The following is a 20771-nucleotide window of genomic DNA, read 5'->3' as shown; positions in this document are numbered from 1 at the left end:
TACGCATCGAGCTGGGCTGGGCTGGCGTGGGCTTCATTCTTGTCAGACGATAAATTGGTTTTTTTCTTTTAACAATTGTTGTGAATAATGAAAAACAAATTTAAACATAGCATATTGCATGTTACAGTAAAGAGTTATTTGAATATTTCTTATTTGCATAACAGTAAACCAAATTTTACTGCCGCAATTGTGGAGCCTTACGTTTTTAAGCGAGTCTAACGTAACTCAACATAACGTAACATGACAAACTTGTTTCAGTGCAGTGCTAACATTGTCGAACTTGCAGGTTCGCTTAACTGTGCGCTGTAAGCTAACATAGTTGAGCCATAGTGGTTGAGCATAGTTGGCAAAGCACTTCAATGCAAATCGATTATCGATATGCAGGACTTTTAATCTAATACATCGTTAATGTGCGTTTGTAAGGCACATCGCTAATTGAGTATCAATTTCATTTGATTTTTCGGTTGCGGCGCATCTTCAGAAAGCAGGCATTGCTTTGATTAATGAAGATATTGAATAATTTTATTTAAATTCGCATATATCCTATACAAAGCGTGGCGAATGGCAAAACGCCGGCATAGATTGTGGATGTGAGAAAAACGCCACCTACTTTTGTGAGCTCCCCTTCGCCGGAGCTCAAACATAATTTCAATAGCTGATGGTGAATAGCTCTGTTCGATCAGCCGATCTGACGATCTGATGAGCTGGGCAACAGGTTGTAACCACTCAGGAAAACAAATTAATCTTGTTTTTTTGTTTTGTGTTTTGGTTTCGTTTTGTTTCGTTTGTCGCACTTTCTTCGTGAGCCTCGAGTTTTTCCATTTGGCCCTGCAGCATGTTTGATGATGCTCCCTGCCCGACGGGAGCGTTGCCTCCAGATGTTTGATTTCAGTCCAATGTGAGTCTTGTCTTCTTCTCGCCATTGTTGTTGCTGTTGTTGTTTCTTGCGCCTACCTTGCGCCTTCTGTTTAATGATCAATTTGTTGGCCTCTGATCGTGCCGACAGCGTTTAGCAGTTGCCACTCGTTGCGCTTGGCTCAGCCTAATGACTTTCGTAAAAGTGGGTGTACTTGGACAATGCGCAGCCCCACTTCACACATACTTTGGCAACTTTTGTTTGTGTTGTTGTTGTTTTTTTTTTTTTTTGCCAACACAGCAGACAGCAGGTCGACTCTTCTCTGCTCTGCTTAAGTGTCTGGCTTGGCCGTGTCGAAATGTGGTTAGAGTGATTCCCTTGCGGTTCGCTTGCGTTTCTGCGGCCAACCATTGGATTATGCATTTCGCATTGTATTTCTCTTTTTGGGTGGGCAGCAACCACACCGGGCCACGCTGCCCTTTCAATTGAAATCGCAAACTATGCTAATTTCGGAGACAATGAAATTCTGTGGAAGCGCAGCTCGTGACCCATAAACAACTAATGCCTACAATTAGCCAAGATCAACGCAAAGGGTTAATCGCATTCGCCTTGGCTGCTGATCGGAAAAGCCCCTTGCCCGATGGGCGTTATTTGCGTTAAGCCGCATCCGCAGCTACCTGAGACGCCATCCAGCAGAAGGATGGATCAGCTCAGGCCGGACCAGACTTCGGCTAGCCCATGGCAAATCGTTTACAAATGTTGATCAATAAAACGACAGACTTCTCTACGATTAGCCGCTTTAATCGCGTTCAACAAAATTTGTTGCAAACTTTTCACAAATATTTGAAAAAGTCAAAAACTCTTAAGCTGTCCGACTTAACTTTAATCTTTTCTATTTGTTTGCATGCTTTAGCGCGGATTTTTGTTTTATGATCCCGGCTCCGCTCTCCGTCTCTCTTCACCTATCTCTCTATGCCTGTCTGTCCTGAAAACTTCCTTGGGTGGGCTTAGTCCGAGGGGGGCAGCAACTGCTTTTGCACATTTCGCACTCGTATTTACCAAAAATAAATGCGGATTAGAGCTGAAGTCAATCTACGCCTTGTCGAGCGCAGAAGGTTGCACTGCTCACACCCAGATCTAGGATTTGGAACTCTATAGAGTTTCCCTTCGGCTGAGCGGGAAAACATTTTAGTTTATAATATTTTATTTCAACTCATGTTTAAATTTTAAATTATAAATCAACAAATAAATATTTACAAAATAAAATGATGGTTTTGAATTCAAATTAGTTGTAAAATTTTTGTTGCATAATTTTGATATATTTTAAATTAGTCACTTTTTATATTTTTCATCAATTTCATTTTTTATATTTTAATAATAATTCGTCAAGTTTATAATAGTTTTTAATATTTGAAAAATATATCGATGACTTTTCTAATTTTTGAATATTTAAAGTATTTTTTATCATTTGTAACAATCCTGGTATTTTGAAAGAATATTCTATGGCAAATTGAAATACTGGTTGTATAAGAGACTCTATCTATCCTTTAATTTCACACATATCCTACCCGAACTGTCTGTCTATCTATTTCACTCGCCCTCGCCGACCCCCCATGTGTCTTTACTTTCCAACAACTCAGTTTGGTGTGCGTTATATGGAAATTTGATGAAGAGGAAGACGAGACACTACTGATAAAGACATTAGGAGCTGGTAAATAGGCCGAGTCATGGAAGCTGGACAAACAATCAAGGCCGTTAAACAGCGTCTGTGACAAGAGGCCGCATTACGTTTGGCCAAAGCGAATCGATTGGCCAACAAAGAGAGAGATAGAATGAGAAAGAGAGATCAAGTGAGAAAGAGAGAGAGGGAGGAAAAGAGAGAGATAGAGAGCGCAAAATATTTTACAGTGATTGTTGTATGTTGTTTTGTGAATTTTTTGTGTTAACCAAGCGTGGAGCGGGCACAACTAACTTAATTATAACTGGACCACAACCAGGTGTGCATGGGCGTTGAAAACCAGCAAAGAGGGGTGTGTCTGCTGTTATGCGATATGGGTCGCTATAACGGTAGTCAAGCGAATTGTAAAAAGAATTTTCGTTGCATTTTCTTATTTTAATTAGATGTCTTGGCCAATAATTTCTTACGTCATTTCCATAAGCACTCCTTTATGTGAATCGAAATGATTCTGTACAATAAATTTCTGCATTCTCGATTACACAACATTTCACTTCGTTCTTCACGAGCAATTTGCGAACAATTTAGTATCATTTGTTAATCTTGCCCTCGTTTCTTTCACATTATTATTCACTCCCATAAAATGTCCTCGAAAAATTCCTTTCATATATAGTTTGTGGCCTTACATTACCCCAATATATCCCCATTCTCCTCTGAAGTAAATCCGACGCCTTCGATTAAAGTACCATTCGTTCATTCCTTGAAAGGACGCGCGCGCCGTATCGCTTCGAGCTCAGTTCGATGCTACGGGCGGGACAGCAGGTAGGCGTAGCTGGTACGGCTGGCGAAACTTGAAGATGATATTCATTCATAGCGCCGTAGGTGGGCATCATAAAAAGTCTTTTAGCACTCTTTATTCATACGGACGGCGATTGGCATTTTGCAGCCAGGCTTTACGTGGAAATGCTGCGATGTTTATGGCACGATGCTGCCTCCTACTGTTCCCTTTCGTTCCCTATCCGTTGTTGTTGTTGCTGTCGTTGTTGCTCTTGTTGTTGTGCCATAGGGAATGGGAACTGTGATGTTTGTCATTTGATGCGTTGATAGCGCGAAATTAGCGTTATATGAGTTGCCTTTTCAGCGCTCATTGTTGGCCCAAATTGAGAAATCAACGAGGTACAACACGGCCTCAACACTTGCCCAATTGGGCTCTGCGATTAACGCTCTGAGCTTATCTCGCACGTCTCCCACCTCCTCTGCTGCACTCCTGGACCAGGAGTCCAGGAGCCAAGGTCAATTGACTGTCAAGGCCGATCTGGTGCTATCCTGCCAGGCGAAAATGTTTCAGTTGGTACTCCCGTTGGGTTTGCTTAACCAAAATGCCAACGGGCAGCCGTACCGAGCAGTAGAAACCCCGGCATTGTTGCCTTTGCGGCCTCCGTTTGTCCTTCGGCGCAGGATGTGCCAGGATTCGTCACACGATCTTCTATCATAGATATGGCAGTATTATAGCAATTTAACCGCTGGCGTTTGCCTTCATTAATTTCAGCTCTTGGCGCTCACATCTCTCGCTGCCTCTCTCACTTTATGCTCCTCTCTCACTCTTTCCTTCGTGGCTCAGCGCTTGCCATTGGCTTTCATTGTTTTCATTTCTATGTTGGGTTTTTCTTTGGGCCTTGCATGAAATTTCATAATTAATCAAATTCACGCGCCTTGGGGTTACCTAAAACGTGGTTCCGAGCCAACGAGAGGCAGCAGACAGCGTTACGATAGAGCGTGACAAGGATATGGAACGGTATGAAAGGACTGCATCTTAAGTGCGGTTAGGCATTAACATAACTATGTTAAGAAATATACATATACATATATAATAAATTTACTTATTATACGTTACATAAATTATGTACATATGATTTGTAATTTGTCGAATTTTTAATAACACTCTCTAGAGAGTTGTTCGATATCCATAATTTTGACTAAATTGTTTTACATATATTGTTTATATATTATTATATTATAAGTCAACATCTGCATTAAAGTTTATATAATTTACGTGTGAAAAGGGTATCGAGTCTCTATAATATGTACTAAATACAATTCATTTCCATATTCATTATATTATGACTGCCTTTATATGCCTTTCAGGTGGATCGAATAACCTATTATACCGATATTATAGATTATATTGAAGTCAAGAAAACTTAAGCTTGAACTTCTCTATTACATAGTTTGACAGAAAATTCTACATATATAAATATGAATATTGTACTCTTTACAAATGTATGACTTTTTTTAGTTTTGGTTATTTTTTTACTGTGCTTTTTAAATATGAATAAAAAAGTTATGCTTTCCATTAATTTAATATTGAAACAACAATTCTACGTTTGAATTTTTAAAAATTTGTATTGGGTAAAAAGTAATGTTTACTCCAATTATATATATATATAAAAAAAAAAGAATTTCCGTCAGATATACAATATTGTGTCCCCACAATCTTTTCACTTTTAGCACTTCACAGTCCCCATTTATTCTATTGTTCTTTAATTAACACGTTTCACAGAAGTGCAGTTGACTCAGGAAACTGCAAAGAACTGGAAGTGAAGTGTAAAAGTATTTTCCGATTTATACATATACACAATTAATTTTCCACCAATGATCTTTTTATAAAGGATATATTACGCTTCTAAATGAGTGTAATGCATACACGATTGCATTATGCGTTGTTAACGCATTTAATATCTAATTCTATTACGAATTGGCGTCCGCAAACTGGGTCAATGGTAACAAGGACTCGAACTTTGGCACCTTCACAGTTTTTTCCCAGCTCTCAAGTCAAGGTTGTTGTGGAGTGGAACGCTGCCATTGGTTCATTGTTTGGCGCTGCTAATGACGCCCTCTGGCGACGAGACGGCGGCGCTGTATAACATTAATGCCGATGATCGGCGCGAGTGCAAGCGAGTCGGCAATAGGTTAGTGCGATGTGATTGGTCCGCGTGTTACTACCTGCCTCGATGGCTGACATCTTTAGCTGCGGCTGCCGCTGCTATCGCGCTGCCTTTCGACGTCTTCACAGAAAGCCAACGATCTTGCACGACGCTGGTGTGCTCAAGTCAGTACGGCATCGACTGCGCAACGAGTCAGACGCATCAACGCCAAACGTCGTGACCTCAAAAAATCAGAAAAATTAAACACACAAATTTACCGTTGTCTCTGGTAAATGCATTCGCATTGCTTCAAACTTGTAAGCAAGTAGATAATTTGGTGGCTATCGATATAAGCGAAAACTATCGCAAATAGTGCGTGAAATCGAAATTGAATAAAACTGACTTGTGAATTCCTCGTGGCCGTTAAAAGTCGAGCTGGTAAAGCTTTTTCGCGACTTTTTCTGTGGCTGTGAACTATGACTGTGACCGCTTTTGCCGCCGCCATGCACAGACCCTTCTTCAATGGATATTCAGCCATGCAAGGTAAGTCATTAAACGAGTCGCGCGACCTTCGTTTGATTGCTTTTCCTCTTCCGGGAAAGTCAATTGTACGAAGGTGTCGTAAATCAAGTGCCATCGGCACACGATCTTTCTCTCTCTCTCTCTCTCTCTCTCTCAGTCTGTTCCTCTGCCTCGCCCTCTTTCTACCTGGCAAATAGGAAATGTAACACTTAAGTAACTTTCTATTTACGGTCTTTTTTTGGGCCTACAGAAATGAATAGCGGCCAAGGACGTGTCAATCAGCTGGGAGGAATGTTCATCAACGGCCGCCCGTTGCCTAATAATATCCGCTTGAAGATCGTCAACATGGCCGGCGAGGGAATACGTCCGTGTGTGATCTCTCGACAGTTACGCGTCTCCCATGGCTGTGTGTCCAAGATTCTGAATCGCTACCAGGAAACGGGCTCCATTCGACCGGGCGTTATTGGTGGTTCCAAACCACGCATAGCCACGCCCGAAATTGAGAGTCGCATCGAAGAGTACAAACGCACCAATCCCGGCATGTTCTCCTGGGAGATCCGCGAAAAGCTTATTCGAGAGGGCTTCTGCGATCGTAGCATGGTGCCGTCCGTTTCAGCTATATCTCGCTTGGTGCGCGGTCGCGATGCGCCTGCTGAGGCGGACTCCGCCAAGCCCTCGTCCAGCTCGAACAGCTCCGATCAGTGCGGCTCGAGCTCCACGCACAACAAAGCCACCGACGACGAGGTCTCCGACTGTGAAAGCGAACCGGGCATTGCATTGAAGCGTAAACAACGTCGCTGCCGTACCACCTTCTCGGCTGCCCAGCTGGAGGAGCTGGAGCGCGCCTTTGAGCGCACGCAATACCCGGACATCTTCACGCGCGAGGAGCTGGCTCAGCGCACCAATCTGACCGAGGCTCGCATCCAGGTGTGGTTCAGCAATCGTCGCGCTCGCCTGCGCAAGCAGCACAACTCCGTAACCGGATCGAGCAACAGCACTGCCACGCCCACAGCATCTATGCCAAGCAGCAGCAACAGCTCCCATCTATCCCCATTGACCATGATGAGCATGCCGCCGTCAATGGAGGCAGCTGCTTCCATCTACCAGCACTCATACGATTTCTACAACAATCCCACCAACCCGAGCAGCAGCCACAGCACCAGCCTCTCGCCCCTCTGCAGCACCTTGTCACCGTTGAACACGGCCAATACGCCGCCGCACCATCACCAATTCTATAACACGGCCAGCTACATTATGCCCAGCTCGGCGACCAACAATGTCGAGCAGACGCACTATGAATCCCAACTGGGCTCCGTTTACAGCACTGAATCTGAGCCCCATCAGACAATGCCACGTAATCCAAGTCCCAATGAGTCCATCTCCTCCACCTTTGGCCAGCTGCCGCCCACGCCCAACAGCCTCTCGGCCGCCGTCGTTATGCCCAATGAGCCCACCCCCACATCTCTGACCAATGTGAGTGGAGGCAGCGAGGAGCTGTCGTCAGCCCTCAAAGTGGAGGCTGCGGAGCTGGCGGCCAGTGCGGCCAGTGCGGCCAGTGTGGCCAGCGTGGCCAATGGCATCCAGCCACAGCTCTATAGCAGCTGGACAAACACTGGCAACATGCAGAGCATGCGGCCCAATGCGCCGCTCTCGCCGGAGGATTCACTCAACTCCACCAGCTCGACGAGCAATATTCTGGACGTATCTGTCTCGGCTGCTGCTGCCGCTGCCCACCAGATGTTCCATCCGTATCAGCACACAGCTGCCGCACAATATGCTCCGTATCCAACCAACAGCACACACTCGCACACACACACCCACACGCACACGCCGCATCATCCGCATCACGGGCATCCACATGGCGCGCATCCCCATCCCCATGCGCCGCATCCCCAATATGGAACGCCACACTATCCGCCCAATTCGTCGGCGCACTTTATGCCGCAGAACTTCAATGCGGCCGCCGCAGCTGCTGCTGCCTTCTCCTCGCCCAGCAAGATGAACTATTCAACGATGCCGCCCCAGCCGTTCTACTCCTGGTACTGAGGAGGGAGCGAACCGGAGGCAGCGGGAGTAGGAACTAAAGGAGCAGCTTAAACTGAGGAGGAGCATCTGCCAATCTGAGGGAGGAGAAGGCCACAGAAGCTATCGAAGCAGCAGGAGTAGCAACTGCTAGATCCTGGAGCAGGTGTTGAGTCGCCTCCCTGACCGTTGACATCGCCAAAGATTCATGTACACTAAAATGGATTCGCTTCCACAATTCAATCTCTAAGCATTTACCAACATATTTTTTCTCTGTAATCCTAAGTCTTCAGTTTGTAAGTTTCGTAAATATATTTTAATTTATGTAAAATAGTCGAGCGGGTTTTAATTGGCTTCGGGCTAATCCCTGGAACTGGCCGTGGCCATTCAGTAGCGCTCAGACCTTGACACGCTTCTGTTGCCAGCGGGAGTTTTTTGGGAATATCTCGGCAAAATCTGCGCACATTAGGGCCTTTAAGTAGCGTCTCTCGTCAAGATTTCAACAAACTCAACGGGGACACTCGCGATGGCCAGCCTGCTGTGATCCCAGTTTCGCTTAAGACCAGGTCGAAACGCGCACGACTCATCGATACTCTGCAGAGATCTACGTGTTTTCACATAGTTCAAGGCGTGGCTGTAGAAATGGGAAAATTTAGATGATTTTTTTTATGTTTAGCATCTTAAAATTCTGGTAAAAACAGTTAAGCAGTTTCGAATCGATAGTTATCGATTAGTTATAGTCTTTTTTAATGGATATTGTCAATGAAGACATATTCCAAAATGGTTTCCCTAAGTCCTATCATTATTTATGATATATGTGTTAGACCAAAAAATTATTGTGTTTCATTTAGATTCAAATGAAAAATCGACCTTTAAAAAGAAAAGAACTTTGATGAATTGTTATTGCATTTTTTATACACTTCAAAGAAACTAAAATACGATCTTTATTGATTTTATAAGTATAGAAGAAGCTATCGATAATTTAATAAATATGCTTAGCTATTCGAAAAATCATTCAGCTCTCAAAGTTTGAATATAGAAATAGATATGCGTAGATCGCATAGCAGTTACTTACCTTTGGTTTACTTCTATATATTTTTGTAGTTTCTTTTTACGAATTCCCTACAACTCCACAATCGCTCGTCATACGGAAGTATCCTTTTGCCTTTTACAATAGCCCTCAAAACTGGACCAATAACTCCAACCAAGGTGTTAATGGCCCATCAATTCTATCGAACTGCCTAATTGCCCTCTGTCGAGAGCCAACAATTTACCTCAAATTCACACCTCGATTTTCAGCATTATCCTGTCGTAGCATCTACGACCCATCCAGCTCAACACCTAACTACGTGAGCAATTAATGAAGTCAGTCTCGTTGTCGAGTCGTAGACAGCTCAGACAAGCCCCGAGGCTGTTTCTCGAATATCTCTGTTGTATATTATTTTAATCTAGTTTTTCAACTTGAAAAATGTTTATCCTAATCGTGTTTTCTTTCTCGTTCTGTCTCTTTCTGTCTGTGCACAGCTAAAGTAAATATTGACTTTACAATCGATTTAGGATTCACTTGTTCCAGGTACTTTCAAGCAGTTCCTACTCATTTTTGCACAAATTGCACAAAATCTATTTAGAACTTGAGATTTATTTCGGGGTTTTGACTTTGTTTTTCTTTTGGCAAACATTTTCGGTGAGCTTGTGTTTTTTATAGAGCCTTAGAGTGAGATATTCGGTTAAAGTGTATTGAGACAATTGTCTATAGATTATTATGATAGTATTCTTGTTCTAGATCCATAATCAGGGATTTTTCTATCTCTATGAAAACTAATATGTCATGGCATGATGCAGCTCTGTTATCTACTACTGAATCTACTAATATTCTAATATTATAATTATAATATAACAATCATGTCCACTACTATTACTACTAGTAGTTAATAAACTACTAAATCTGCTACTATTATACTACTATAACTATATCTACTGTTGAATTTGCTGTTAATGCCTACTACTTCTAATCGGCTACTACTATTTTTACTGCTACTACTATACTACTACTACTATACCTACTACTACTATATTACTAGTGAAATATTCGACTATCATGTGTATTATAAAATTAAATGATAACAAGTAAGAAAGCTCCAGTCGAGACTGCTCGACTAGGAGATACCCTGAACCCTCCAAGCTGATATTCTAATCATTCTGCACTTCTTTTATGCACACATACATACACATGCATCCACACGCACGCATAAGCCTGCGCTCTGCTAACTGCGCAGTAAGCAGCGACTGCGCTTGGGCTGCGCTGCAGTGTGGGCAAAATTATGAGAATTTATTTGTTAAATAATTTCTTTTGTAGACATACGATCTTAATGAAACTTTTAGAGCGTAATCATATGGTGAATATGTGTGTATATTCCAAAGCCCAAGTCTCTAGTATTTGAAATACGCTTTTTACAAAAGTGATGGTGAGGGGGTGAATTTAAGAGTGGGGGGTAAATTTTAACAAAACCCTAAATTGTATAAATTGCATATAAGCATACATTAAAAATTTGGAGACTCTAGCAATAAGGGTGTAGAAGATATAATTTTATAACTGGTTTTCGATAAGGTTTTTTATCGATAAAAAAAAGATCGGGATGAGTTATCGATTTTTAATGATAAATTTGAAGTCTCTAGCTCTTAGATCTTCTGAAATCGACGCGTTCATACATACGGACGGACGGACGGACAGACGGACGGACGGACGGACGGACGGACAGACAGACGGACAGGGCCAAATCGACTCAGCTCGTCGCCCTGATCAAGAATATATATACTTTGTGGGGTCTGCCACGCCTCCTTCTGCCTGTTACATACTTTTAACAAAACCATTATACCCTGATTTCCCATTTTCAATGGGTTCAGGGTATAATAAATATCAAATCGAGTTTTGCATCACAATCCGATTATATGGATAGGTTTGATTGAAAATCTTGCTGCATTTCCTTTATATATATTTTATTTATATTTTACATTCTATTTTGAAATGCTTAGAGGAAAATGTATTTTATTTTCTTTCATTTTTATAGGCTATTGCCCAAATTACGAAGCTTGTCTAATGCCAATTTAATAGCACCTCGGATTTCTCCCTCTCGTCATCTCCAGCTAGGCTAATAATGCAACAAGCTCAATAAATTTTAGCTTTAATTAAAATTTGATCAACAGGCCCCCAATTCCCCTTTTACTTACACAAGCACACACACACATGAATATATAGAGATATAAGTACGGTAGCTGGGAAAGCTTTGCCAGACTCAAATACAAATGTATTTTGTCTAAATGTTACAAATCTTAAATACTACGCATTAATTTTCGGTAGCGAAAAGGCATTACAACCAATTCCCCGAGTCGAAGTTCGTAAGCTCAGTGCTGGGCTTGAACCCAACGGCGGAGCCAGAGTCGAGTCTTTCGACTAATGAACTTTTGGAGCGGACGCTCGACTTGAGCTCTGCGAGGATCAGGGGCGGAGGCTGACTGCTGCTCACTTCACTTGACTTGATTAATGGACCAACAAAGTGTTGAACATCAAAGGTAGGAAAATAGTAATTTACAATATATCCACAGCGACGAAGCCAGAGATGAGCTATAAATTTAATTTATTATGCCCTAACAGAGGGTATTACGAATTTAATGAGAAATATGTTACCGTATAAGGATATTTTATAGTTATCATTTAGAATATAAAATATAAAATATAAAATATAGAGTATAGAATATACATATATGGAGAGTATATAATATAATTAAATTAATCTGAATTACTTAGGGTATTCCGTATTCAACATCTATTCCTTATTCAACATCTATATATAATAAATCTAAAAGTTTGTTATTATTTAGACATAATTATAAATGGTTAGCCAGAGATCAGACGTATACCTGTATACCAGCGCAATGAAAGCGCTGATGGTCCAATAATAACCTCGATTCGGCGTTCAGTTGGCTTCATCAGGCGTTGCCTGGGCCATAAGAAGCGCAAAACCTCAAAATATTTACAGGGTCGAGGCGAGAGTCAAGCGGGACTATCCCAAATATTTGTGCAAACTGTGTGCGAATAAATTGTGAGTTCCTGGAGGCAGGAGTCTGGATGCGGGATTGAGAATTCTGGATTCAGGCTGGTGAAAGGATTTGCCAGGGACAGACAAGCAGCATAAACACTGGCCGAGGATTAAGGCAGTTCGGAAATAATCCTTTGCTGCCAGGAAGCAAGAAGCAAGAAGCGCAGCCAGCAGCGCGACTTCGACTCACTTTACGATGCCATCATAAACTTTTATTTGCCTTCCATTCTTTTCGTCCTGTCTGAGGACGAAGCGCATGCGCAGTTCGGACACGAACCCCTTTTGTGGGTCAACAGGCAAGAGTTAAGCGTAGAAAGGCTTAGCTTTCAGCGCGAACTCTCAAAACGAAGTCAAAGTCAGGTAGAGCACCGGCACCAATGTCCTGGCAGGCAGCCAGCGGACGATCCTTTCGCAAGGGCCAATAATCCTTGCTAATGAGGTGTTTGCTGCAACTGCTGAAACGGTGCTGCATTGAAGGCTGCCTGCAAAGTCCGTAAGTCAAGGATAATCGAGGATAATAGCCAAAAGTCTAAGCTGAATGAATCTATATCTTAACTACTCTAGATTTCTGATAATTAGTCTAAAGTGTAGTTAAGAGAAGTTATTATGATTTCTTATATACTTCAGCATCACCTGAGTAGCAGACCATTTTTATTTCCCTTTCTGCATATGGTGTAAATGCTATAGTATATAAATATACAAAATATAAACAATTATTATATATGTATGTCCCTATAAAAATAGTTTTTCGATTGGACTCAGCATATAAGCCTGATCCGTGGTCAATCTCGCAGATTGATGCAGAGTCTGTTTTAGTAAGGGCTGAGTTTGGACAGAATAATCTATATTGGGTGGTATAAAGAATATTTTAACAATCAATAAAGAATATTAGCTCAGATTTGACTTAAGACTTCATTAAATAATTATTGAATACAACAATTTTTAAATTAATATTCAAAACATATATATTCACATTTCATATCTTAAGTTTTGATTAATTTTGTTTTCTACATATATATTTCTTTTTTTTCTTAAATGTTTCACATAGTTGTATTACAATACTATTTAAACTTGTATTATATTATCTCTATATAAAACTCTCATAACTTGCTGAGTCGATATAGGCCTGTGTTTTCTATAGATAATTCATTTGAATGGCTCACTCTGGGACACTTCTAGAGGCATCGTTTAGTCTATGTCTATTGGCAAACATTTTGGTTTGGTCTGTCACGACGAACTACTGTCTGGCTGCTCAGTTGCTCAGCGCTTCGGTTGGTGTCCTCGTTCGTCCTGCTCGTCCCGTTTCGTGTTGCTGTCCCACCGGCAGTCGAGTCAGCACATGCTGTTAGCTCACACAAATTGATTTGTCAAATTGAGGCACACAAGGACATTGCGATCATTAACGATGATTGCAGGACACGACGAGCGCAGGTCGAAGGCCATTGCGCAGTTGGACTAGGGCCAAACTGAAAACTCAAAACTGAAAATTGAATACGGCAAACTGCAAACTAGAAAAACTGAGCATTGTCAACACTTTGTAGAGATGCTACCACCAACTGTTTCTGTTTCGCGATCCTCCTGCCAGTTGGAGTTTTATTAATAAACACATAGAAGAAGTTAGAGCTACACAGAGTGAGAGACAGAGAGACAGGGAGGGAGAGAGAGTGAGAAAGGGAGCGAAGGAGATGCTTTTGATCTTTCAAAATAGTCGTAATCGATTTGGAATGCTTGGCGGGACCTTCTGCTGGTTGCATTTATAGTCGACCTCTTGGTTAGCAACTTGTCAGCTTCCTTTTGGCAAGCTGCACTCAGCAAGTGTCTTCTGTTTGGACCACAAAACCAAACTGCGCAAATTTACGCCGAGACTCTGGAACCGTTACGCTACTTTAGAGCACAAAATTAAATGGATATCTTTAGCCATAGACATATACATATAGGTAGATGGTTAGTGTCATGTACAGCTAATGGAGTGCTAAATGCTCAGTTTGTAGTATCCTAATCCGAATTGCACATTAACAAAAGCAATTGCAACTAACTCTAGCTAATTAACTAGCTGAGTTGCCTCTACATGCCGACAGGTGGCGCCCAACCCCCCGGTTTGAATTGGTTTGCTCGCAACGCTGCGAGCGGGGCTTATGCCATCTAATACAATAAATGGACAATGCTAATGCGCTCACCTGTGCCCAACTGACATTATAATTAATGACAAATAGTCCAAGCCGACGGCTGACGCCTGAAGAAGGGCAATCAACAGAGAACAATGGTCATATTATTTTCGATTTTCGATATATGAAAAAGAAAACTTAGACATCTTATCGCCTGGGCGCTACCTAGCTGCTGTTGCTGCTCTTGCTGCATATTAATATTAATGGTTTGTTATTATATGACCTGGTGCCTCAGTACTGCTACAGCTAGACCTCCAGTCCAGTCTCGAGTCTCCGTCTCGAGTCTCAAGTCTCGAACTCCTTTTGGGTTTGCCGTGGGCTTTGTTCACGCCGCGATTGCTTCACTGCACTGACGCCTGGCGTGACGATTTTAATTTTTTTTTATTATTATTATGTAGATTGCGGCACGGGGAGCTTGCAGTCGACCTGCCATAAAACAGCGACAGAGAGAGAGAGAGAGAGAGAGAGAGAGAGAGAGAGAGAGAGACGAAGAAAAATAGGTAGACAGGGAGAGGGGGCAAGTGAGAGCCAGAACGGGGGTATTCCGTAGTATTTGGCAATGCGACTTTGTTTTTCTCGCTGAGGGCGTATTGTTATTTTATATACCCTATTTGATATATGCAATTAGGAGTATATAGAACTGTAGACGTTAATGGGCTAAGAATTTACTATAAATATATTTGTCTATAAAAATATAGTTGATGTCATTTTACATAATTTATTTCTATTGTGTTTCTTTTCACTTTTTGTTGAATTTATTATAATTTGAATTTATTTATATTTATATAAGTATGTAAATAGAGTCTATATAATGTATATATTTATGAGAAAATTATATATATGAGTAAATATTAACTCAAATCAAATTTATAACTGGGCTAAGAAGATAAAACTTATGCTAATCGGAGAAAATTTTTTTGCATAAATTACAGTTTAAGAGTCACTGCCTGTCAGTTACAGAGTATTGTGCAGTCGTTAACTTGCGAGTGGCTCACTCTTTTCTCCATTTTTATGGTAGCCAACGTAATTAGTCGCACGCTTCGTGAGCAGCGCCACCTAGCGGCTGGCGGAGAGTAACGAACGGCATTGCCCGACATTCCGCGAAGGCAGGGCCCAAACTAACAGCTAATGAAGCCCCCTTCACGGTATGCGCCGGCACCAACAACTACAACAACAACAACAACAACAGAAACAGCAAATGCGACAATGTAGACCTGGCCTCAGCCACAGCTGGCAGCAGAGGAAGGCTTCGAGTCGACTTCATGGACGCGTGCAAATTCCTTTGAAAATAAAAGAAAGGAGTTGAAAGTTTGTTTGTGTGTTTTTATGTTTTTGCTTTATCTGCAGTTTGCTCGCAATTTACGTACTTTGCGTTTATTTTGTTTATTTTACAGCAAACTAAATGCGGCATGTGGCACGTTTAGCGTTTAGCGTTTAATACATACATACATACATACATATTATCCTTCTAAATAAGTATATATATTTATTTGTATAGCTTATGTTCGCGGAAATTAAGTTTGACTTGTGGAAGTTTGTTTCTCTGGCACTGATTGAATACTTTTTAACATGGCATATTAAACTATATTAAAGTATGGGCTTTAAGAGAAGAAAATGAGAGAGAGAGAGAGAGGATGAGAGAGAGAGAGAGAGAGAGGCAGGGAGAGAAAGGGAGAGAGAGGAGGAGAGAGATAGAGTGGTAGAAAGGGGGAGAGAGAGGAAGAGACACAAAGAGAGAGACAGAAAAAGAGAAATAGAGAGTGGGAGAGAAATAGAAATATAATTAGTGGGAGGGAAAGAATAAGAGAATAAGAGAAGAAGTAGAGAGAGAAATAGTGGGTGCAACATAGAAAGGAAGGAATAGAGAGACAGATACAGAGATAGAGAGAGAGAGAAAGAGAGAGATATACATATACATATATAGAAAAGATGGAATCTTTATTAGGCAGTAATCTAAATATAGCGGATTTATTTAAATAATACAGATTTGTTATTAACAAAATATATTATCTATTTCATTTTTTCTAGGAGAGAAGTCTGTTGCTGAGAGCTAAACTGCAAATTAAGTGGACGCAGAAATAAATCATGCAAGACTCATGATGGTCTTCAGAGGTAAGTGTGAATCTACACCAAGCCGTACCATATTACCATTTATTCCATTTATTTATTCTAAAATAACTTTAATATTTTCAGATAAAGGCGCTTCTTCAGCTAAGAGGGCAGGAGAGCATCATCCACGCTAAAGTAAATAACGCAGGATAGTATTAAGTATAATATTAATATAATTTAAGTGCTATGTATATGTGTATAAATAAATGTAGATTTAAATCAGAAAAAACTATGTAAATTTGAAAAGCAATAAATCAGTTTGGTCAATAAATATACAGTGTTCTTATTTAACAGGGTTTCTTTACTGGGAATAAATATTCAAAGTCAACGGTTAAACATATGCTCCACACAAAATACTGTTGCATAACTTAGGGAGGCTGTTGTGGCGGTTGGGGCCGAAATTTGAACGGCAACGTTCAGAAATAACAGGTGAACAGAAATGAGTAGCAGAGTGACAAAGGTTAAATGGTAACATAACATAACAACGTTGTTAGTCTGTTAAATAACAGTATGGTCACCGTACACTGTTAATATACTGTTAATGAAATGTTTGCACCCTACTCATCGATTCTGTGCGCCTGGTATTTCGCCAAAATGGCTGAGAAACTTTTAGAAGTACCAGGCGAACAGAAATGAGTAGTAGGGTCAAAAATGTCAGCTAACAGTATATTAACAGAGCACTGTTACCGCACTTTAATTACTCTGTTAAATAACAGTATGGTAACAGTAAACTGTTAATGTAATGTTAATGAAATGTTTGCACCCTACTTATCGTTTCTGTGCGCCTGGTATTTCACCAAATTAGCTGAGAAACTTTTAGAAGTACCAGGCGAACAGAAATGAGTAGTAGGGTCAAAAATGTCAGTTTACAGTGTATTATTATTACACTGTTGATGCACTGTTGTTAACATAGTCTACACTGTTAATTAACAGTATACTGTTAACTTAACTTTTTTAGACCTCCTGTTCTGTAATTTTACAAAAATTTCCGTTAAAATTTTGTTCCCCGCGGCAGCAACTGCCGACCGTTACTGACATAAAATGAAACGTCGGCTGATAAACAAATCATGCACATTTTTAGCCATGTGTATGAGAATTTCGCCCGTTTCAGAGATTTTATTGTAGGTAAGCCAGAACTACATTCATGATATGTTGTGATCAAGAATATGTGTCCCAACTTGGAAATGATGCAGCTATTATTTATTTATTTATTTATTTTTTTTTTTATCACAAATCTATAGTGTTTTATCTATGCCACAATTTCTGTCTAGCCGATATCCAAAATATAGCAATACGTATTATCTATACCAGCATGTTTTGTATTAATTTTCTAGCCATATCTACATATTAATATAAAATATAATTATATATTTATATTTTATTCAATACCAATGCTTATATTGATGTCAGGTCATGCCTGCATTAAGCATATAAACATTTAACACAATATCTATGGTATTTTTGATTGAGTTCTTATTTTATTGAATCCTATCATAAGCTCATTTGGTCTTTTGAGTTTTTCTCAAATTAATATATACAAAATATACAGAGAGTAGTTTCTCTAGAAATCAATTCAAAATATGGCGGAGCGACAACGACGTAGCGCAACTTTGTCCGCCACGGCGCGGTCTACGCCATAGCCACGCCACAGCGTTTCTGGCGGCTTTTTCCAGGTGATGAAGTAGGTCTTATGGACGGCAGCAAGCGGGGCTTTTCGTCTTTGCAGACGCCTGCGAAAGGGCCAGAGGAACCAGTGGAAGGGGCCACGACTGATGGGATGTGAGGAGACAGTGACAGCAGCTGGAGGGGACGTTTGTAGCGTCTCCAACTGCAGCTTTGGCAGCGGTTGCTCCACCACAGCCGAATCCTCTCCAGCTGTATGTGTTGGCAACGAAATGGCCTGCATTTCCTGCTTACTGTGGACGGGTATGATCCGTGTGGTGGAGCTGAAGACCTCGACATCGTCATCACCGTGGACTATCCAGGGCCTATAGCCCACTGGCTCGGTCTCCTCCAGCTCCTCAAGAATTGGCGAAACGCGATTGCTGCGATTGCACTTGAAGCAGCGAGGCAAACGGGAGCTCAGCTTCCGTTGCTGTTCGGGCTGAGGGACATTCAGCTCCGGCACGTGATGCAGCTGCGCCAGCTTCTGTCCCTGCTCTGGCTCCTGCTGCGGCATCTTGACCAGTATGAAGTGATCGTTGAGCAGGCAGACATCCGACACCTTATCACACTTCTCCTGCTCGCTGAAGAACGAATCCAAGTCAACGCTCTGCGGATAGATTCTATAGTCTTCGCGATGCAGAGCCAGAAGCTGATTTCGCTGCAGTGCCACGAAGCTGCCACGTTGCTGTGTTTGAATGAAGGTGCCCAGCTGCTGGTCGACACATCTCACCTGTTGCACCTGCTGCTCGACAACGGCCTGTGCGCTACGGCAAATACCTCTGTTCCTCATACAACTCCAGTTACCATAGCGTTGCTCGAAGAATCTGGCGAAGATCTGGGCGCTCTTTCGGTTGCATTGCGGTCGCTGCTGCGGCATCAGCGCCGTGGACAACGACATTCTGATACATCCAAAAATAGTTTGAATGAATTCCTAGAGCGAGATATCACAAATCAGTTCGGATTAATGACGTTTAAAACGTAGTTTTTAGTTAGATGTTCAAAAAGGCATTAAAATTTAAGAGTATTGGAAATGTATCATGAGCAATATTTGCTATAAGTTTGTATTACATCGTTAGCGACTAGACGCTATCCCGACTTTAGTTGTGAAAATAAAGGTTACGAACATGAATTCCATTTGACTGTTGCACACGCGTGAAAATGCATTATTTAGCGATTGCGCTCGCAATGTAATTGAATATCCTAGACGTAAGTGAAATCGTTTTTCCTGTCATAGAAAATAAAGTACTTTTCACTCTTTACCCTTTGCCGCTCCACCATAATATATTTAGCTATATAGCTAGCGCACGTTTATCCTTTCGACTTTTGACTCGGCAATTTCAGTTGAGGGTCAGACTGCAGACTGCAGGCGCCAAGAAATGAAAGCCAAGGCAAAAGGCGACATGAGTTGCTTCCGCGTCACCCAATGCCAACGCCGACAACAACAACAACAACAACAACAGCAGCAGCAGCAGCAGCAACGGCAATAGTTACAATAATAACAACAATAAAAAATGTATTTGATGCGGCACTGGCAACACGAAAGTTTTATTTATTATTTTGACAGGTAAACAAATCACGGGCTCAACACACACACAAACGTAAAAGCCGCAAGCTCTCACTCAGTCAAACACACTCATACACTCATACTAATACACATTCACGGTCTGCGCTTACATTTTGCTCTTTCTGCCTGTTTCGTATATGCCGTTAGTTTTGTTCGTCACGTTGCTCGCCGCTTCGCATGTCAAAGACAACTGAAGCCGACTTTTAGGCTGCGCTGCGCTGCTCGCATTGTCAGCTTGCACGACGTAAGCGCCTAGTGTCACGTAATGCCGCGTAACGTAACGTAACGTAGCGTAACGGCTGCTGGCTGTTGCTAGCGCATTTGCATTTAGCCTGCGTTTGTTGCTGAAATAACAGAATTGACAATTAAAAAGACAAACAATCGAATACCCGGCGTGACTATGTGTATGTGTGTGTGTGCGTGTGTGTTTGTCTGTAGATGTGTTGCTGTGTGTGCGCCCATTAAAGGAACATTTGGAATGCATTTAGTGGAGTTGGCATAGTTAATGTGTTAACAAATACATATGCATATGTACATAACGTCAAGGTCATCAAATGTTGCCCATATGTGACGTATATCCATATATGAATTTACGTATTTGTATAATATTGTTCCCAAGCCATTTTTTAACATTCATACAGAAGAGGAAGAGTCACAATATTAGGGTTACGGTAAAAAGAGACTATGTTTCGATGCTTAGATCTACAAAAAAAAAAAAAAAAAAAAAAAAAAAAAAAAAAAAAAAAAAAATGAATTATGTACACATTATCAAATTAAAATGTGACTATTTTTTTTTTAATTTTAATAAAAAATTTATTAAAATTAAATGAATTAATATACATAATAATTTAGTAGTTTTAAATGTTATAAAATGTACATATTTTTATAAATATTTTAATCAAACATTTTAATATCTGAATATTACGTTTGTATTTGAAATGTTTTAAAATTTATTTTATTTATTTTTTATTCTTTAAATTATTTCAGTATTTTCATTTTTATATTAAAAACGTTGCCTTTTTTAATAATTTTTATATTTCCCCCCTTGTTTCATAAATTGATTCCTGAATGCTTTAATATTTATAAATTTCTCTCTGAAGAAATTCGAAAATGTAGTTTATTTAATTAAATTTATATGATTAATTCTATATTGATTCATTATATAATCGAAA

At 40.7% G+C, this 20771-nt stretch overlaps 2 protein-coding genes and 1 long non-coding RNA gene across 5 annotated transcripts; 2 read left to right on the top strand and 1 right to left on the bottom strand.

The window, feature by feature from the left end:
• The first annotated feature begins 5560 nt into the window (after positions 1 to 5560).
• prd (paired) lies at positions 5561 to 8332 on the top strand. 2 transcript variants are annotated; one of them, XM_089463759.1, is made up of 2 exons: positions 5561 to 5998; positions 6135 to 8332. In XM_089463759.1, the coding sequence occupies exon 2, from the start codon at positions 6230 to 6232 to the stop codon at positions 8021 to 8023; it is 1794 nt and encodes a 597-aa protein (XP_089319885.1). In that variant the 5' UTR covers positions 5561 to 5998; positions 6135 to 6229; the 3' UTR covers positions 8024 to 8332. The 2 variants fall into 2 exon arrangements, with proteins under 2 accessions (XP_089319885.1, XP_017860538.1); XM_018005049.2 differs by having other exon boundaries at positions 5569 to 5998; positions 6228 to 8332.
• A 2634-nt stretch (positions 8333 to 10966) lies between these two features.
• On the top strand, positions 10967 to 16632 carry LOC149269588 (uncharacterized). The gene is made up of 3 exons (XR_016268981.1): positions 10967 to 11569; positions 16290 to 16373; positions 16455 to 16632. It is a non-coding gene; the product is annotated as an uncharacterized LOC149269588 (long non-coding RNA).
• Positions 16633 to 17251: 619 nt separating this feature from the next.
• LOC108609795 (uncharacterized) lies at positions 17252 to 19797 on the bottom strand. Of its 2 annotated transcripts, none has more exons than XM_089463767.1 (2): positions 19710 to 19797; positions 17252 to 18966 (listed from the first exon to the last, which is right to left on the bottom strand). In XM_089463767.1, exon 2 carries the CDS (start codon positions 18931 to 18933, stop codon positions 17944 to 17946), a length of 990 nt encoding a protein of 329 aa, XP_089319893.1. In that variant the 5' UTR covers positions 18934 to 18966; positions 19710 to 19797; the 3' UTR covers positions 17252 to 17943. The 2 variants fall into 2 exon arrangements, with proteins under 2 accessions (XP_089319893.1, XP_017857033.2); XM_018001544.2 differs by lacking the exon at positions 19710 to 19797 and adding an exon at positions 19296 to 19406 and having other exon boundaries at positions 17944 to 18966.
• Between the last annotated feature and the right edge of the window lie 974 nt (positions 19798 to 20771).

The sequence above is a fragment of the Drosophila arizonae genome, chromosome 3, assembly GCF_054131065.1.
Source record: "Drosophila arizonae isolate 15081-1271.41 chromosome 3, UAZ_ARI_1.0, whole genome shotgun sequence".
NCBI lineage: Eukaryota > Metazoa > Arthropoda > Insecta > Diptera > Drosophilidae > Drosophila > Drosophila arizonae.
The sequence above is the reverse complement of the archived record's forward strand: the minus strand, read 5'-3'. Positions and strand labels throughout refer to the sequence as shown.